Source organism: Agelaius tricolor, unplaced genomic scaffold (assembly GCF_023055355.1).
Source record: "Agelaius tricolor isolate 1412-34295 unplaced genomic scaffold, bAgeTri1.0.p SCAF_4, whole genome shotgun sequence".
NCBI classification, from domain to species: Eukaryota; Metazoa; Chordata; class Aves; order Passeriformes; family Icteridae; genus Agelaius; species Agelaius tricolor.
The window spans coordinates 5,208,585-5,229,783 of NW_027269264.1; the positions used below are offsets into that span (position 1 = coordinate 5,208,585).

Consider the following 21,199-nt stretch of genomic DNA (forward strand, 5'->3'; position numbering starts at 1 on the left):
TTCTTAAATATCCCAATGATATTTTTATTATTCATTAAAACAGACATACATCACACAGAGCTTAAAAGCATGATTATAAAAAACAATCACTATCCCCCTTTTATGTTTTTTAAATCACAGAAGAGTTTAAGGGCTGAGTAATTTACGCAGAGGTGATAGCACTTAGATTTCTCTGAGATCTTGACAATACTATGTGTCTCATAAATCTAATTCTCAAAGTAGAGAATCACAATGTTACCAGGCACAGAGGCCCTATTAGAGTATCCCCAATTATCTTTCCAGAGTGCCTTTCTTTATCACATTATTTGATAGACTCTCATGTACAGGTTTGAGCTGCCCAAATATAAAGTCCTCAGCCCATTCTGTGCTTCTCACAAGACAGAGCAATCACAGGGCCCATTTTTTCCCCTAGACAAAATCAGACCATCAGTGAAAGTCTATCAGACTGTGTAAGTATCAACATGTATATGTAAACAAAAATCATCAGATCTTCGTAAAGGTAGTTTTTCCTTCAGTATAATAATGAACAGCTTTTGTGAGAAATGTAAAGAGCCAATATGTTCAGCATAATACCCCTGTGTAAGCCTTTCAGAGATTAAACTACAATATCAATGTCTGCTACAACATTATTTGTCAATATATAGTCAATTGGCTCCATGAATAGGAAATAATGTGGTTTATTGCAAACAGTAGACTTCAAAAAACAGGTATTTCGAAGTCCAGTTTGTTATGATTTTATTTAACAAAACATGAGTTAAATGTTTTCATGCAACATTTGCACTTAGGTCTTAAATAATCATGACAAACAGAAGTAGTTAAAGAACACACTAATTATAGACTTTGGTGAGTATACAAAAAAACTTCAGCATTATAGGTTATACAAAGTAAAGAACATGTTAAATACTTCCCCAAAATACTGCAGCAGCTGAGACACAGTGATATGCCTTGCAAGGGCATAGGAATGTAATTTAGAAATCACATGGGAACTACCCCTTTCCTTTAATTTCACAAACAAGACAAAAGCAACATTCAACTCCACACACTGATTTTTCAGGTTATGTCTATGCAGTACCTTGAGTTTTATCCAAACAGTAAAAGTAAGACATGTTTATTTAGTAAACAATTATGCAGTAAATCTCTATTACATTTCTTCCTTGTTATTACCTGGAGTAGCCATGTTATTTAAAAGTGGGCAGGTTTGGTACTTTTATACTGATGTCACCAATATTAATATTTCTTGGGATCTCTGGCAGATTCATATTCTTTACAGCTGAAACAGCCCGGGCTGGAGCTCCTGCTAAACCAGCCTGTATATAAAGTGAGGAAAAACGCAAGTCAGGCAAAGTCAGTCACAAGAAGGTTCACCAGCAATCTACACAGACAACTAACTTTTCAAGTATTTCCACGGTTACACAGTTAGAAAAACCACATGGTAATTGTGTTTGGAATGAAATGGGTTACTTGAAAATATTAAACCAGAAAGAGAAAACAGTTCACATATTCCTCTTTGTATGGTAAAACGTGTAATGTCAACTGGATGGAAAAGTATGAGAGGAAGGAACAGGAGGCTTATCCAAGCACATGTAATGTGCATGTCACAGAACAGACAGTCTCAAGGTGTTGGGTGTCCAGTGTGCTGCCTTTGCCTCTTACCTATGCTAAAAAGTTCACGTGGTTCACACTTGACTAGCATTGGTTACAGGTTCAGAATAAGTAACCTCAAAGTAACAAGGTGCTGAATGTCAGTCAAATCAATGAACAAACACAGACACACACACTTGTGTGTGTATATATATATATACACACACACATACAAAAATACATATATATGTACACACAGAGGTATTTCAAGGTGGCTTAGACTAAGATGAAAAGGATAAACACCCTGCATTTGTGGTTGATGAAGAGCATGCAAACAGATTAACTCTACAGCCAAACTAGAATAACCTGTTTCCCACAGTAACTAATTATACACTAACGTATCTGCACCCCCTTGAGCATTACACAACAACATAGGTGCTATTACACAGCACCTATTTTTTATTAAAGTTCTCTACTGCATGCAGTGTCTTTGCATACAAAACTAGAGCCTTTCTGTATAAACATGCAAGTTTTACAACAGAGAATTGCTGACTTCCATTTAGTTATGCTTTTAGTTAAAGCAGCTGCCAAGTTTGCACACTGGGGTATATTATGAAATGCTAATAATTTACAGCTCAGAGGCCTGAAGACATACCAAAATCATCTTTCCCTATTGCTTCTGAAAACACCTATTCAAAACCTTGTTATTTTAAGGACTATTAAAACAAGACTGTTAACTGTTACTACTATTTTTGAAGTTGTGAAAAAAACAGACTATTCATTTTAGGTACGGAAATGTTTCTCCTGAAAGTTCAGATTCCCTATGCAGATTTAGAATTTGCAGAGTGGTTTTACTTCAGGCTTGCCACAGAAGTGTAAAAATAATTTTTATTTTTGCAAGGAAATAAAAAAGCATGGGACATTTTTATAAGAAGAGCCCTTATTAGCAGAAAAAGGTATCATATTACAAATTTTCTGAATATGTAAAAAGAATTAACTTTTATTTTAATGTTTTAAAAGTAAGATTAAAAATATTCAGAAACAAAAAAGTCACAGTGTGATTTACTAGTTTTACAGTGTGGCATTTACAGGTCCACTAAAAAGGAGCAATCCACAAGAAACAAAGCAAGATGCTAGGAATTAGTTTAAAAAGACGAAACCTGTAGAAATGGAAGATCTTTAAATTTAGGTTTTTCAAAGACTGAAGAAACCAGTCCATTTGCATACAAAGTATTTCTGAACAAGAAATACAGCAGAATGAAAGCAGAAAAAAGGTTGTGTCATATTTGATTATTAAAAAGCATTGGTACATGACTACCACTCAAAGTATAACCTTTTCAGATTCTTGGTTTTCACTGAAATTCATTACAAGTGCAGGGTAAAACTACTGAGGAGTGCATCTGACTTCCTCAGTGTCCACCTGGTCAACTTCACAAAAGGAGACAGACACCCCACACACTTGTCAGATAACAACTCTACTTTTTGAAGGCTATGAAAAAAAGATATTTTCTCCTTTCTACAACTCACTTTTAAGAAATAAAGTCAAGTTAACATCAGATTTTCACTTAACATCCTACCTACTGTTCTTCCTTCTCCCCTTAAAAACATAACCCAAATCAAAATAAAACTGATTGAAGCTTCTGATTTTGAACTAGCCCTTTACATGGAAAGGCTAAAGCATCATAAATCCCTAGACTTTAGTCATGGGATGATTCCCAGAAGAAGAAACAGAGACCAGAAAGCAATAAGTCATCCATTAACCATATCTTCCCTGTCAAACTCTCTTATGTGAGACATGCCAAAGTTAGGAAAAGCATGTGGAGCAGAGAAGATAGCTCAGAAAACTGCATCTCTGATGTTATCAAATTTGCTCTCAATTTGAATCATCAACAGAATTATCTGTTCTCAGAAGTACAGACTAAGTAAAACTCAAAAAGTGCAAAAAAGTATTTTGAAACCCTCTTTTTCCTTCATTTTCCTTAACATCACCAAATCTGTCAGGTCATTCACCCCAGAGGCTCTTTCAATAGCAGTATTTTCTTAAAGGGGAAAATACTAGCAGTTTTAAGAAATGGAAGTATCTAAAATCTGAATAACCCTGAATCTGCAATAAGTTAAAGGAGGAGTATTAACACTGCAATTTCTTTCCATTTACTAAAAAACAGTGCAGAAGGCATGAAGATGCCCAACACTGTCTTGTTATAACTGAGAACTTGGAAATACTAATTTTAAATCAAAAGGTAACTTCCAGTGAAGTCTTATTGGATAAACAATAAGACTTTTATTGTTTTATCCAATATTCTTTTAATGCTTTTAATCCTTTAAATTCTATTTGCAGTAATGGAAGAAAAATTCATTAAGCAAAATAGGGCAATGTAAACTGTTTTCCACTGAGAAAATGAAAATATTAATTAAAAGCAATGAATTATACAATCTACAACTGAAGTGGTGGGAAACCAGAAAAATATAATAAGTAATGACATGGTAGCACATGGCTGGCAATTCAAAGGACAGGTGCCTTCTGGGTGACTTGGATGGAGATTTTTTACCCTAACTTAATGGAAGTTATTTATTCTTAATGGACAAATAACATTTTTAGTATAACTGGTTATTATTTTTACCTACCTGCTACTATCCTCTTTATACAGACTTACAGTCCCTGCCTCCCGCCCCAATGGCATAGGATACAATGGAGACACAATTGAGAATTATTAAAAATACCACAATTGACACAACCACTGCCCTTCCACCCCCCTACACAGTCATAACTTCCAACAGTCACATTTCATGAGGACCAATCTGGATAAAGATCAGTGAAGATCCCTGACAAAACTGCTCTGATTGTCAGATTACCTCTTTTTTTGACAGCAAGATTATCTTTCACTATCACATGCTGGAGTAGAGATTTTCAAGCTATTACATTCTCTTCTCCTGGAATTCTCTATATTAAGTGAGTTTGAAGGATAGCGTATACATAAAATGCATGGCAGAATGCTATTTAGCACAATTAATGTCCACCCTATCGAGCACAATACATTTACACAGCATTTCTAAGAGAGAGCAAACAGCTCATAAAAAAATGTCTAATGGATCAAATGACTGAAAAGCACTTGAACTCCCAAGGTGGATAACAAATATAATTCAAATGCTATTATATTTTAACTCCTTAGCACTCCTTTTTAGCATGTCAGGCAGTGAACTAGTAGCAGAGTCCTTCCATTTCTTTTACTGGAAGTGAACTGTATTTACAAACAAAGGTACAACAAGTAGTACTTTCAGCCCTGTGTGCTTTTGAGGCATTTTCTAGAGACACCTGATTAATACAGCTTCCACTGTAACACTGAACTCAACAAGCTCCACCTGCCTTTTTGATCATGTAATTCAGCAGGTAAGTTGGTGACGTGCAAAGAAAAAAACTGTCCCACTTGAAAAAACAAAACATGTAGCAAGCTTTAAACATGCAGCGAGAATGATGAATCGTCCGTCACAGCAAGCAAATGACTGAAGCAAGTGAAAGTGAAGCTTCTTAAGACAATTAATGCAATTTCAGAAAGACAATATGAATTGCATACAGCTGGTATAACAATAAGCCAATACAACACAGTTTTGCCGCAGCTCCTTTGTACTCTCAAATTCATTTGTTGTTGAAGGATGTGCTCTAATGTTGAAATGCTGCGTATTAAAATTTTAGGTTCCATTATTGCAAAAAATGCTTGTAAACATGTTCATATACTTTTAGAGAGCAATACCATATATGCAAAAGAAGATACTATTTCATAGATTGAAATAGACACATTTAATAACAGGATTTTTACTCGACTGGTCCTAATCTATCAAGTGAGAAACGTAAGCTGTCATTAATTTACTTAGGTCATTATTAACCACTATAGGATTAAATTTTCTTTGTTCTCATCATCACCCTTTCTTAGAATGCCCAACTGGTAACTTCATATCAAAGTGATCCCAGCAACCCTGTTTTACTCTTTAAAAAGAAATTCAGATAATCTGGGTAAAGCGTTCCACATCACAAACATTGTTAATATGCATATACAAATAAAAATGTTACAACTATCATCTCAAATAACTCTACACAGAGCTAGCTAGCACTAAAATAAATATATAAAAAACCACAGCCTACTGGAAAACAAAATAATGAAGGCTAACACTGCAAAATAAGCCACCCTTTTCCAGATACTTCAGAGGTACTAGGACCTCTCTGCTGCTGGTGTTTCATTGCAATGCTTCTTTTCAGAACAAGTATGACTTCAAAGCAGCAGGGATATGAAATCATGAAAGGATGCGATACATAATATAAAGGAATGATCATGTCCCCTGCTCATGAGGTTAAATAAATGAACGTAATTAGAGAAAAACCAAAATGAAGTCTGCAAGTATATCAAAATGAGGCCAAACAGATAAGAAGACTTAAGACATACTCTTAGAAATTTTAAGCACTTGAATCACAAAAAGAGTAATGGATGGGAATGATTAATTATTTGTTTGTTTGTTTTTCATTGCCAGACCCAAAAATAAAAACAGAATATGTGTGAGCAGAACACAGAAAAAGAAAAGTAGCTTTGCACAAAAAGAAAAACAAAAACAAAAAGAAACCAAACCAAAAATCTGAGATCAAGCTCCCTAGTGTTACCAATAAAATACAGACTGTATGTTACAAGTGTTAGTTAACATATTAGGCAGAGGAAGGTCACATCCTTGATTTTCTTCATGTGCTGTAGCATACTTCAAATTTAGGTTAAAATGTTGCATGTTACCAAGAACTATTTTTAGCTAATGCTTTTACAACTCAGTGCTACTAAATCCAACTGCGGAGTTATATTTGTTAAATCTTAATTGTATTGTCGTACACTATACTAGGAAGACCACAAAAAAAGTAAAGAGCAAAGATATTAATAAATTAAATAAGTTTCAATTGCTTAAGATTCCACCTGTTTAAAATACCTGCAGTTTGAATACACAGAGACTTAAAACAAGTGGAAATTAATTTTCAAGTACTGCCATTAACACTGACTGACATTCAAACTGTTGAGCTAAACTAAATGCTTCAAACAACAAATGGCAGTGACATTGACCATAAACTGAACTTCAAACATACAGTCTCCTTCTCCTTCTTCTGTTCTTGGCTAACATTCATGTTCAGGGACTGCAGTTGCTGGGATATCTTAGATCAAAATCTGGACATTCAGATTATAATGACAGCAAATGTACATCTCAAGTTGAGTACACGCTGACAGCCCTTCTCATGTGATGTTCAACATCCTTAAGGCTGGATCATCAACTTTGGAAATTCTACATCAACTTTACAAATTGCTCTGATAATTTTATTCTCTCTATACAGAACGATTTCACTTTGCTGGTTTTTGTGCTAGGGTTTTTAACGTTTCATTCACCTGAAGCTTTTTCTGAAACTTCTCTTTGCAAGCAGGTAAAAGTTCTTTGTTTTTATCTGGAAATAGTAAATGGTGAAGTAAGAGAGTTTGTATTTTTTATTTTAGATTATCAGGGACAAAATTCTCCCATCAAAGGAGTTATTTGTATTATGTCATCATATCTTACTTTGTTATCTGTGTGTTCCTTTTTTATTGACATTAATTAAGCAGGATGTTTTGGCTAATATTCACACAAGTTCATATTCTTTTGTTTCTTAACAATGATACAAAGAAAAGTTAAATTCTAAAATGCAGGAAGAGAAATAAAATAAAAAATATGATGTCAATGAAAAGCTAGTAAAATACACTATAGCCAATAAAAAGATGAGGGAACTACAAGAAACTAGCACAAAAAGTAGGCTACAAGGACTAGTATGGGTATTTTTACACATAATTTTTGAGTCTGGCCTACGTAATTTATTGCCTTTGACATCATTTTGCTTTCCCTTTTTGTTAAAAGTACATTTTTTCTAAAAGTCAGCAATACCTTTGTCTACCTGTCCTGTCTGGGAGACTGAAAGATAAAGGTCTGTAAGAGAGAAGAATGGAAAGAGCCAGAAAAGATCAGGAGGTTCAGAAAAAAAATGAGGCCCAGCTTAAAAGTCTAAATCACACGCAGTTGAACACTCCAAATAGAGAAGAGGTAGCCCAGGTTTACCTACAATACTTCCAGAAGCTCAGAATAAAATCCCAATGACCCCTCTCCCAAAGAATTCCCTCCCTTTATCACAATGATTCTTTGGCTTTAGGATTGACCAGAAACCCATTCACAGATTAACGCTAAACTGAAAGGCAGGGAAATGCATATAATACAACATTTCTCAGGGTAAAAATAGTTTCTTTTGTAGCCCATCCAAATAATATTAGCTCAATCACAAATGTAAGCTAGGGACTCTCTTATAGTGGTTTAATTAATCTCTGTTGAAAATATTCACAAAATCCTCAAGCTGATAATTTTGGTAAGTACATGTAAATTTAATAAATACATTCAGACTTTTTCACTAAATTCTAACTGAAAGCCTGTTTAGAAACCTAGTGCATAACTAAACAAATACCTGTTGTTAAATAGCTAAATTTTGTATATTACTGAAAGCCAGATGGGCACAAGAAAAACTGAAGTATTTTTCTGAAAATGTAACCCAGTTACAGCTTTATTAGTTTCATCATTTCAGCTATAAAAGAAAAGGCCACTTAACATTAAAATAGCTCTTTTGTAAATGCAAGAGGCATGATGGTGGTCTAAAAGCCAAAGGGACTAAAGCAACAGTGCTGTGGGGCACAGGTGGCACTCGTATATGCTACGGACTACATTAATACTAATTTCTGTATTTTATTTTTTCTAATTAAAGAAAATGAATAAGATTCATTAGTTTTGGTTTCTTAGTGACCAGCATTCAAAATTTATTAAGTTATTACTTATTTTGATTTACATGGATTTGCTTGTGTCTTGAAAATATGTGTTCAGGAAAGACATACTCAAAGATTTACAATCTTGATCAAAAAGACAAAAAGATAAGAAATAGCAATCAGTAATTTTCTGCGGATATACATTAAACAAATGATTAATGATCTAAGGAAACATCAAGTATTGTGATGTATCTCAGCATTACAGTAACAGTTAAATTTGAAAAGAAATAGTCACTAAACTAAGGAAAAAGAAAGTATTTGTGATGAGCAGACTGAAATGTTCTGCTTCATCTTAGTCACCAAGTGTTTTAATTTATCACTGCTACTTCTTTACCTTCTATAATTCATTGCTGAATGTAAAGGAACAAGTTCCTTTCACTTGGTATATACTTCAAGTTCTGCGTGGGTTTTTTCAGATCACCTACCATCTACTTTTATACTAAAAGCTCTTAAAAGAAAGAATGACTTGTTGATGAATAATGGAACACAGCAAGTATTGCAGCTGGCTGCACTGAATCGATGTGTTTCAGACGACTAGTCAGAGATTGATCTACAGTTGATCTGGTAACAGAATTTATGTAATTAAATTCTTTCAGATAGAATCAATATGAACATAATACATGGTAGAGCACAACTGCTGAGCAAGTTCAGCTTTTGGGAACACGACTGCTTTTTTATCAAATAAGGAAAAGTGTAAGTATACAGAAGTTATTCAAATATAATAAAAATTTAGGAGAATAACTCCAAATATTCACCTCTGTGTTCAGTATTTCATTCTGAGTGCGAGAAAAACATTAAAATGAACACTTTGGACATGTTCAAAATCTACTATAGAATCCTTTCAGATGCATATAGCTATGTATTGTGTCACATCATACCTAGCTTTTTATTGTTTTTCACATGTTGTTGACCGGATATAGTTTGGAAGTTGTGCAAAACAAAGAATTAAATGCATTCAAAAAACTTGAGGTGGCACAGCTTGAAACTGCAGAATTAGAACAGTATACACTGTACCACAAAAAAACCTGAAAAATTCATTTTTCTCTTTACTGCACTTCAGTTAGAACGAAGAAGCTCTCTTGGTCCTCTCCTAAAATGCCATTTAGTTCATATTTATGCCACCTGGCAGTCTGCTCAGCTGACTTCAACTTCAGAAAGTCTCCAATTCAAGCAAAGGCCTGTTTAGAAACTTGGATATTATTATTTTGATGTACTCCTCTGTGGAATTACTCCCATCCTTTAGAATGTAGCACAGACTTAGCAAAGATATATTAGCAGCATTTTGGCTTACAAGGCACATATGGTGACGTTAAAGTGGCAGTAATATACTGTATCAAAGATAAAGTAATTCTAAGATCCTTTCTTGTTCTAAATGTCTTTCCTAAACACAAATTAAACAATTGTTGAATTGAAAAAGGATTCCCAAAACTCCTATGTGATCCCTCACTTAGCCCATTATGGATGAATACAGAATATAATTTCTCACTTATTGAAGACCAAAGGCTCAGATTATCAAAATTGCAGAATTCATATTTACTTTGAAGTGTCTAAAACTGGGCTTTAAAGTCTCTCTAGTCCACTTCAGTCCAATTTATTTCCTTGTGTTGCAGTATTTCTGCTGCTATTTATTTCAGGTGCTTAGAAACATACTATCAGACAGGAATATGTAGTCTTGGAAGACACACTTCGTTTCTTTATCTAACTTCATTTAAGTGCTGAAGTCACTAGTCCAGCATAACAAGTAGGCTGGAACTAAAAGGTTTTCTATAACAGAAACTTAGAGAACTACAGAAGTATCTTAATAGCAATGGTGCACAATGCAATTAGATACAAAAAGTAAAATCTAACCAGCAGCAACTAAGCAGTTTATTACTTCTGATGAAAGGTACAGCACCCTGAGATACACTGCAAATTTTGGTACTATAAGCAGGCAGCTTACACTATTTAGTTTGCCATGAAGGACGAAGAGCATTATATAGCATGCATTTACTATAACCCTGTTTTCAGTTTAGAAACTACACAGTGCATCACTCTTACCTCAGATTTCTCCAGTTTATTTTGAGCATCAATCTGAGTGACAATTTCATTCATATTGGTCTCCAAAACCATTCCACCCATAACCATTTCAGCCAATATATTATGGACCTAAAAGAGACCAAAAGAGAACTTAAAAATGAAAAATATCCTACGTACAATCTGAAAAAATGGTCTAGGTACCTTGATACAGGGAAACAGTCTGTAAGTCGTTTAATTAATGTTAGCACTTAATCTAAAGCCAGTTGGAAACAAAGCTCATCATATCATATTTGTTTCTCCAGTATCTTCTTTGTTCACATCTCTTACTCACATGCTAAGAAACTTTCCCATTCCTCTTTTTTTGTTCCCATTTTCCATCCAATTATTAGAGTTTGAGTTAGCATCAACAGGAGTAACACCTCTAGGAAGCAGGTCCTACAAGACTAAACAAATTGCTCACAAGTAGATGTGTAAATACTCCTCCGGGCTACACCTGAGAAGGAAGAGACTCTGACCCTCACCCATCACAGATCCCAAGATTTGGCTAAGAAGTAGAATTGACATTCCCAAGACACCTGATAAATATGGAGTCTTCAGTACCTACAGCTAAGACTGACAGCTAGGACTCAAACTGCAGAAGCACAGAAACCAGCTGAGGACATTGCTGAAATGGGTATGTTTGAATATCTCTCCTCCCTGCAGCCCTGACTTGAGGATGAAAACTCTGGTTCATAATTGCTGCTTCAGAGTCTGCATTCAAACCATAATAAGACTTGGTTTGGGTTTTTTTCTTTTTAAAAAGGCATCCTTCTGCACACTTACTAGTAAAAATCCAGGGTTACCATGTAATGTATAATATTTTAATAGTATATTAGTATTTAAATCTGAAGACAAGGAGTATTTTTCTACTTTTCAGAAATAAACATGTACAATCTGGTATCTCAAAAGCATAATTTTAACTACTATTCTGGACATTCTCCCAATTTCCCCATGAATCAAGGATAGAAGCAAAACTCTAAATCAAATAATCAGAAGGCAGTAAATCAAAAACCAACACAGTCCTTGCTTTTGTGTCATACCTAAAAAACAAATCTGAATTTGTTTCTCTGATACTTTTTAGTGTATTTCTAAACAAGTTTATAGTTAATGTATCTAGCTAAGGTGAAAACAGCCCTTCTTCAGGCCCTTTTGTGCTCTTCCAAAACCTTTCTTCCTATACAGTTCTTATTCCTTTGCCTCCAGTATCTAGAATATTTAACTTCTTCCTCACTGCAAACCACTCCATACCTTGGGTCATGCTTCTTACCTTTCTCTGCATTTTTTCCTGCTTTCAGAGTGCAATAGTGAAGTATAACACATAGCCTTCAAAAATGTTCAAAGCATAGATGGCTTTAAAGAAACTTGACTATTTTGTCTTGCCCCACTTTTATTCTAAAGGGACAGCTTTCTAAATAACAGCATTTAATTAATTTTATTTGGTAATCTCCATATGAAAGGAAATCACAGCTTAACTAATAAAGTTACATAAGCATCATAATCCATTGACTCCCTCCTCTTAAATACATTTGCTCATATGTAAGCAGCAACAAGATAAAAATAAACAATAACTGTTTTTTCTTTTCAAATTGAAATTCATTGCATATACATATTAAATGTACAAATACACCTTATTGTCTCTATCTTTTCTTATTTAAAAAATCACTAACTATTTTTGCAAAAAAAAGACAACAAAAAAATCATTAATAAAAATGCATTAAGTGGAAATGAAGTGCAAAAGAGATAGTTAGATAGATAGTTAGATAGATAGATTTTGAATACACTTCAATAGTGTATTCAAAATAGTATTTAAGTGAAAGACTGAAGGCACAACAAATAGATATCTTATATTCCAAAAGGGATCTGAATGTTGAGAACATCAACTTTCTAAAATTTGAAATTGCTGGTTTGTAGTAACAATTTTGAAGTGTTTTTACAAAAATCAAGAGTGCTTCCTATTTACATTCAATGCACTCTCTAAAAGCATGAATGCATATTCTAAAGAAGGAATTTATCAAGAAAAAAACTCTCTCAGGGAAATTTGGCAAACACATTTTCTTGTCTTCAAGAAATTTGATTCTGAATGGTTCACTCATCTGGTTAGATAATAAACTCTTGCAAGAAATCATGATACTCCCAGAGATATTTCAATAGGTGCCAAAAACCAGTGAAAAAAACAAAGTATTCCCTTACATCCCTAGCTGAATGTATTCTATTATTTTAGTTGTATAATAGCTTTCAATGATGCCTTTTCCATCAGAAAGCATTAGGCTCTTGGACTCAGTAGGACTGAAATAAACCTGCCCCTCCTCCTCACAAGACATGTGAAAATGTCTTGCTCCAGCTATAACAAGTTTTTTGGCTGCTTGTAATACAGATGAAGAGAAGTTAAATTCTCTTCTGTATGAACTACACTCCCCAACACTCCAAGTCCTCATCTGCTACAGCACATTAGAAACACTCATTCCACCTATATTCCATTCTCCAAATGAATTCATCATACTCTATCAATATTCTTGAATAAGCATCTGTCTTGGCTCTGGGTTACTCTAAGTCACTGCTGAGTCCTGTACAATTATAAACACCTGAGGAGCATAAATATTTCCTTACAGAAATACCACATAAAATACCACACAGTAACAGCTGTTGAGATTACATAGTTTAACTCTTCTACATGCCACCTCATCTTTTTACAAGAAAAAATGTTGGTTTAGGCAGCTCTCACAAGAGAATTGCAATAAAGCAACGTCCCACAGCTCCATCAAGAACTGAAGACACAGAACAACTCTCATTCAAACAACTTAGCCAAACCTCACTTTTCTCAGTATCAGACCACTCAAAATACAAATATTTTAAAGACTTCACCCCTAACAGCACCCACACATAAGCACCCATTATAACCAAGACTGTCAAGATCTAACAGGAGCAGCTGCTGTTTTTCCCTTTTGCACACTTCAAATATATTAACAAGAAAGAGAAAGTTAATGCATACATCTGAAGGCTCAGTGCCTTATTATGCTTCTTGACAAGTTGACCGTATCAGCAGTTTAAAAAAAATTTAACACTTTAATTTAATTCTCACAGATACATCTTCCTGTTTTGTTCTCTGACCTATAAGAATACTGATGAACTTAAACTGGACGGGGAAAAAAAAAGGAAGAATCAAGATGACATCAAATTAGTCACAGCTGCCCAACTAATGCTACTGTACAGTTGGTGGCAGCCTTGCCTTAATACAGAAGTTCATGTCTCTATATTGAATTCTTTTGTTCATTTACGCTCAAGTTAAAAATCACTGCACTGGTTAATGTCACATTCAGAGCTTTTTTACTCAAGGTTTCACTGGTTTTTATTGTGAAAATGTATTATTTTTACTAGAGTATCTAATTAGTATTTTGGTTCTTTCAGATGCCTAACTTGGTATTATTTTCAGTCTGCTTTTTCTATCTTACTTTTCCTTTGACATCTTTTGCTGTTGATGCAGAAAGATGTTCACAGATGGGGAAAGGCAAATGCACAGAAAGCAACAGTAGGAACAAAATGCAACTGAAGGAATAAATTCTGTATATTAAATTCTCAGCATTTTAGGTAGTACACTGAGAAATGCCAAAGTCCTTTTAAATGAAGGGTGACTATAGTAAGAGAATTTCTCTAAACTAGATTAGTAAGTACAACACTTGTTTCTTATAGCTAGGAATATTCAAACAACATTGTTTCTAAGTGTTTGAAAAAAGACAGTCCGTTTTGAGATTTTAAACAGAAAGAGCCACCCAGCATTTCAATTACATAATCATAGCATATTAAATGCACCTTCCATTCCAACATCTGACCAAACACCATCATGTTGATTAAGCCACAGCAGTAAGTGCCATGTCCAATTGCTTCTTGAACACCTCTGGTTATGGTGTCTCCATCAGTTCCCCAGGCCATCTGCTTCAATGCCTGACAACTCTTTCAGGGAAGAGGTATCCAACTTGAGGCCATCTCCTCTTGTCTGCCCATGGTTACTTGGGAGAAGAGACCAACCCCCATCCTGTTACAATCTCCCTTAGAGTGGTGGTAGAGGGCAGCGTGGCTCCCTCGAGCTTCCTCCTCTCCAGCCTGAACACCTCCTCCCTGCTCCCTCAGCCACACCCCACAAGACATACTCTCTAGACCCCTCATCAGCTTTGTTACCCTTCTTTGGAAAGTAAAGCAGAGTTTAATATCAAGTATCAGCTGAACCGAATGTATTACTTGATAAAAATATTACAGGATGCGATCACAGTACCTTGTCTACATGGAAGATTAAATCCAGCTCACAGACATTTTCAAAACATTTGTCTAGTGTTTCCACAAATACCTGCAAAGAGGGGAAAAAAAGCACCAAAGGTCAATCTTTAACAAAAACTCTGCAGTTCCATTAGGTGTGAGGTTTGAGAAAAGCAAATACAGAAATTAAACAGCGGTCAGATCTTAAGGCATTAAAGGCACCTACCAAAATTATGTGATTAACATTACGTCAAAAGTATGTTATCTATGTAGAGGGCAAAACTGTATGCACAAGCCAATTTAGGTTAAAACTCTGCTTAAAGTCACACAGTTTTAAAAAACAGATACATCTTGAAAAACCAGTAACACAACCTACACTATAATTTTCTCAGCTGTGATTTAAAGTATTCCTTCCCATTTCATTAGAACTCAAGTATGAAGCAAAGAAAACCAGCTTTTCCCATCATTGTTTTTAGTAATTACTGCATTGCAGGCATTTCCTAGTTAACCAGACTGTTAACTTTGCTGTTAAGTGTCAACATCACTCCTTCCAGCAGCAGGACAGTACAGACCCACTGAATCCAGGATGAAAAAGGCATCTGTCTTAATGTCACACCTACTGATCCTGTCAGGCATATTACCATATAAATTTAGAAAAGTCTGTAATAGTTCACACATAGGCAAATAAATCCTTCCTGAATCCAGAATATAAAAGCATAAAGATCCAAGCAGCTACTGCACTCCAGCCCCTGATGCTCCCTACCAGATATGGTCTGTACATCACCTTCCTCTGGGTGTTTCTGGAACAGATTCCTTGGCATTTATGTTTGTACCTTGCTAGACCAAGAGCAACTGATCCTCACTTAGTCCAGATAATGAAATGATAATTGCATTTGCAGTCCTGAAGTTCCCAAATGCCAATCACCATGTGCTTGTGGTTAGTACTGTCAGAGACTCCAGCCTTAGTTCCCTTTCTCCAAGGGATAACTCCTACAGACACAGGTTTTGTCAAGATCTCTCTAAGTTAAATATAAGATTGAGCTTAGGGTCTTCAAAGTAAATTTTGGAAAAAAATGTATTGATCTTTTATTAATGGCATGAAAATAAATGGCAACTTGTTGGAAATTGTAATCAGTTTTGTATGTTTCAAAGCCATTTTCTCACAACATGTATTTAATATTATTTATTAAGTTGTCACTGTATGCAATTTTTTATTCAATTCTTAACTCAAACATCCTAAAGAAGCAGTATGGAATACAAACACCTCATTTTGACTCTCTGTTCCACATGATTTATGAACCCCACCTTAGTATTTGAGAGGCACCAGATTTCAAACTGCCTAGGTCCAGGCACAGATCTGACATAAGTCACAGAATTGTTTAGGATGGAAACCTAAAGATGAGTGAGTCAAAGAGGTAAGCTAGGACTGCCAAATTCAGCTCTAACCCAAGTCCCTGAGTGCTACATCTAGATGTTTTTAAAGCACTAGGCATGGTGACTCCACCACTTCCCCAGGCAGCCCACTCCAATGTCCAACAACCCTTTCAGTGAATTTTTTTTTAATATCCAGTATAAACCTCCCCTGGCATGAATTGTTTCCTCTTGTCCTATTTTTTCTTTCTTGGGAGAAGAGATTGAAGCATCTCTATAACCTCCTTTCACACAGTGGTATAGAAAAATAAGGACCCCCCAGTCCTTCTTCTCTCCAGATTAAACACCTCCAGCTCTCTCAGCCATCACTCCTTGTAAGACTTGTGCTCCAGCCCCTTCACCACTCCACTGCCTTTCTCTGGTCTTGCTCCACCCCCTCAGTGTCTTTCTAGTACTGAGAAGCCCAAAACTGGACACAGGATTTGAGGCATGGCCTCACCAGTGCCCAGTACAGAAGGACAGTTGCTGGCCTCACTATTGCTGATCTAAGCCAAGCTGCCACTGGCCTCCCTGGCTGCCTGGGCACAGCTGGCTCATGTTCAGCTGCTGTCACCCAGCACCCCCAGGTCCTTTTCCACTGGGCAGCTTTCCAGCCACTCTGCCTCAGCATGGAGCGCTGCAAGGACTGCTGTGACCCAAGGGCAGGACCTGACATTTGACCCTATCAAACCTCCTACAACTGACCTTGGCCCATCCCTCCAGCCCATCTGAATCCCTTCAGCAGATCAACATTCCCACCTAGCACAAAGTCATCTGCAAACTGGCTGAGGGAACACTCGAACCCCTTATCCAGATAATTGATAAAGATATTAGAGAGGCCTGGCACCAACACTGAGCTCTGGGGAACACCACTGCTGACCAGACACCACCTGGATGTAACTCCATCCACCTCCACTCTTTGTGGATGAAGTCCTCCTTCTACAGACATGTATTTTTATCTACCAACCCAGGGAAACAGATCTGCTTGACATCACCCATTCCCAAGTGTCTACCTCGCCTTATCAACAAAGATTACTTTCACATCTTAATTGCTGATCTTCAGATCCCGCTCAAACTGTAAAAGAGAGAATGATCACACACTACCCTTGCTATGTCTACTACTATTAAAGTCTTTAAAATGTTGAAATCAAACTATAAATTAACTAATGATCCATGCATTTAGACTATCCTTTAATACCAAAAATACAAATCTGTCACTTAAACTATGAACACAGAGCATATTAAGAGGCAGACTCAGGACAATAAGGTTTGGTGACAAGTTAACTAAGAAAATGAATATGCTTCTGTTAAATTATACTGAAGCTAAACAAAGCAGGGATTTTTCTTCAAGCAGTTGTTAATTCAGTGCAGTAATAACAGTCTTCTGTAAAGACAGGATGTGAGCAAACAAAAAAAAACTAGCATATTAAGCAGAAAAACTACACATTTGACAACATGTGGTGCAAAACAAATCACCAAAGATGTTCTCTTACTTTCCTTGCACCTTAGGAGAATGCAGTTACAAGAACAGTGCTGTTTGACATTAGCTGCAAGAAGAAGATTGGAAACAGTGTAAATGCAACCTCTGACCAATGGTTTTAGTTACAAGAGCTAAGAGTTTGACACTATTCCTCATATAGTCACCAACTCTGCACATGATTCACACGCTGACATCTGTCTAGTTCCTTGGAAAACAAAGGAACCCATTAAAGACAGACAACACAAGAATCCTAAAAACACCCCCCCCCCCCCACATGTGTTTAGTAGCAACATGCAGGCTCACACATCAACAACACAAAAGTTTAACTTTTCTGACATTCTTCCAATAAATAAAGCTTCTATAGCAGCACTTCATTAATTGTTGGAGCAGTTACTTTTAAACCTTTACCTATTACACAGCAACCCCATCAGACACAAATTCACAAATCTCTGTCTACAATGCATGACCAGCAATGCACAACAAACATTTTTTAATCTAAGGGAAATCAGCTGGCACTGACTATTCCTTCACAGAGATTTTTCACTGACCAGGGATTTCTCACAGAAGCTTTGGAAATTTCCCCAATCTTCCATTCATGATGGCAAGTTCACTCAGAATAATGCCAAAAATTACAAGGTCTAGACCTATTATAAATTATCTTTTAAAACACTAGCCAGCAAGGAAAACTAGATTTTTTTACACTAACATTTCTTGGCCTGTTTTAAGATGCCTGCAATAATTGAAAAGGTAAATAAAATCAGAGTCACTTGCATCTGAATTTTAGTTGAGTCAAATGAATTGCACACTGAGGCAAGCAGTGCTAAAATTTAAGTACTTCAGTAATCACTTCAAATGCTGCAGACTTGTAGATCAATAACCAGAAGAGAAAACACATCAATAGCTTTGACACACACACACATCAGTTCAGATGCACCATATGATGTTACTGGAAGAGTAACATAAATAAAGGAGTGAAATAGCAGGAAAATAAGGATGCATGCGGAATTAATTACTAGCTCCCCCTTGTGCTTCATTTTTGAAATTATAATCTTTTATGGTAAAAAGAAAAAAACCCCATACACATCTCCATGTAAGTAAACAGAAAACATTAAAAAAAATGAAAACCCCAAAACCCCTACACCTTTCTTTTGTAAGAAATATGCTTAAATAAAGACAGATACACACTGGGAGCATAAATTATACAAAACAAACCACAATATTTTTATTGAATATATGCAAGTCTGGAGCTTTCTCTACTCAGCCATATGTCAAAACAAAACATCACCTTTTCGATGAAGGGCTTATTTTTAAAATAAGCAAATAAGATAAAAATGGAGTAAATCATACATTAGTAGGAAGATAACAAGGGCAGCAGAAAACTCAGAACACTTAATCAATTAAATGTATTGGAGCATAGATAATGTCAAATACTAACAAAAGCAGGTACAAAAGATAAGCTAAAAACAACAGGAGTAACTCATACCAAGAATATCACCTTCTTCTTCCTTACCTAAACAGCAATGGTAAACCTGAGGACAGAAGTAATTCAATCTGCCCTTGGAGAGTTCTCATTTCAGTCATATGCCTCTCTGTTTTTTATTTAATTAGCATAAAAGCATCTCTGGTCAGGATCCTTTATCTTTAAGAACTGAGAAAAACATGTTACATAAACTGCACTGCACTTCCCACATGCCTCTCACTGAACACCCTTACCTCGAAAGGCCCCACTGAATTTCCCATGGAAGACTGATCTCTCACAGATTCCGCTGCTTGCTGACTCATTATGTCTTCAAAGTACAGCTATGGGCCAAGACACTCACAAATTCTTGGAGCTGACAGAGGCTCTTAGGTCCATAACATAGTTAAGGTACCACTGTAAAGACCCTTCATTTTTTCCTTATGGCAGTCTACAGCTAGTTGTGTTTTCACACATATTTTTCTTCCATGCAATAAAAACCTTACACTTCACAGGCTAACATAAAGATGCTAAAATAGCACGACAGAATTTACAGAATCCAAAAGACTGCAAAACCTAAGCATAGCACAGATGCTGACCTATCTCCCAATTCAAGAAAATAAATAAAATAAAAGGAAACTTGTGTTTATATTTAGGAAAAAAAGGGAAGAAAATGGTCAAAAATTAACAAAGTGAATTTGCCTTTCGAACTAAGAAATCCAAATTGAGACAGTATCAAATCTGAGACAGAGTCCATGATTTGTAACGCATAAAGCATATTCATTAAGCCTGAGTCAAGAAGATTTACCTGTGAAACAGCTCTGACCTAATGGTGGGATAAGTGGCATTCACAAAAGTATCTTAAGTATCATGACAAAAACTTTCTGCTGAAAAGAACTGCAGACTACCATATGTAACCTAATCTCCCATGCATTTACCCAGTTTACATGACAGAAACCTCAAAAGTGCTATACTGAGTTCTAGCTTTCTTTCACCAGTTTACTTTCCATCACAAACTACTACATATATCTACTTACTTAGTCATACATTATATGTATGTCATAACAAAGCCCAGATGTCTTACTCCTACCTGTGTTATCTCTGAACTACAGTAAACAAAGATGTATAAAAATGGTTCAACACTTTCAGGAAGAAACAAAGCTTATTTGCTCCAGTCAACATCCGTGTGTATATCCTGTTAGTCTACACTGCATGTGTGATTGACAAGTAGTAAGAAACTTTCTGAGGGCCCTTTGTCAGTAAAAGATACATTCTGATTGCTACTGCTAAGAGGATTACAGAGATCCTTCTTCTAAGCCAGTCTAGAAATTAAAAATATTTAATTAATCTCAATACTCTTAATATTTAACACATCTCTAATTACCATATGCTATAATCAAATGGTTGAATGACAATGTGTAAGAGAATTTTGAATCCTCAACAGCTGTAGGTACTGTGGTGAGACTGTATGATTTATAAAGAAAATCATACAAGTCAGAAAAACAAAATATTTCTACAAATGGAAATAGCATTTTTATTATTTCAGTTTCCTTTAAGCAATTATGTTGACATGTAATTAAATACTGGGGCATTTTTGGAAACAATGTGAAATACAAAGACTAGGAGATCAAAATCTACTTAAGCATTTTTGGTACAAGAAGCAGAACATTATAGAGAAAAGTTTAAATTCTCTAATTCAAAAAGTTTGGGGGCTATATAATTATGGGTAGTAGTAAGGGATTTGCTTCAACATCTGAACGTACAATTCAGGTTGCACTGTCTACGTATGAATATGCTTCTTTTCTCTGTTCATAAACATTTTGCCTCTTCCAAGTAAGAAGACACAATATGTGACAGGCAACTAAGCAACCCTGTACAACAAACTGCTAGAAACAGGTAAAACCATCATGTACCTTACTCGTTAACACTGCACTGTTCAGATACTGCAGAATGTTCAATGACCAAAGATCATATAAGAATCCAGATGGGAGTTTTCCTTCCCTCCTACCCACACAGGCACTCTTCTGGATCTACTGTCCGGAACAGCAACACTGGAGCAGCTGTTCTGAACAGCAGGAGGTGTCTGTGAGAAGCTATACAACTTCAAGAAAGGTC

General features: G+C 35.7%; 1 protein-coding gene across 4 annotated transcripts in view; it reads right to left on the reverse strand.

The window, feature by feature from the left end:
• AP3S1 (adaptor related protein complex 3 subunit sigma 1) overlaps positions 1–21,199 on the reverse strand; it is a 27,985-nt gene continuing 6,786 nt past the window's right edge. The window contains exons 4-7 of one of the 4 annotated variants that reach the window (XM_071424425.1): positions 14,758–14,829; positions 10,473–10,580; positions 7,516–7,557; positions 1,169–1,307 (exon numbers count right to left, since the gene is read on the reverse strand). In XM_071424425.1, the coding sequence (XP_071280526.1) occupies positions 7,522–7,557; positions 10,473–10,580; positions 14,758–14,829 (216 nt within the window). In that variant the 3' untranslated portion in view covers positions 1,169–1,307; positions 7,516–7,521. Of the gene's footprint in view, positions 1,308–7,515; positions 7,558–10,472; positions 10,581–14,757; positions 14,830–21,199 lie in introns of all 4 variants that reach the window. The other 3 variants (XM_071424423.1, XM_071424426.1, XM_071424424.1) reach the window with 3 other exon arrangements.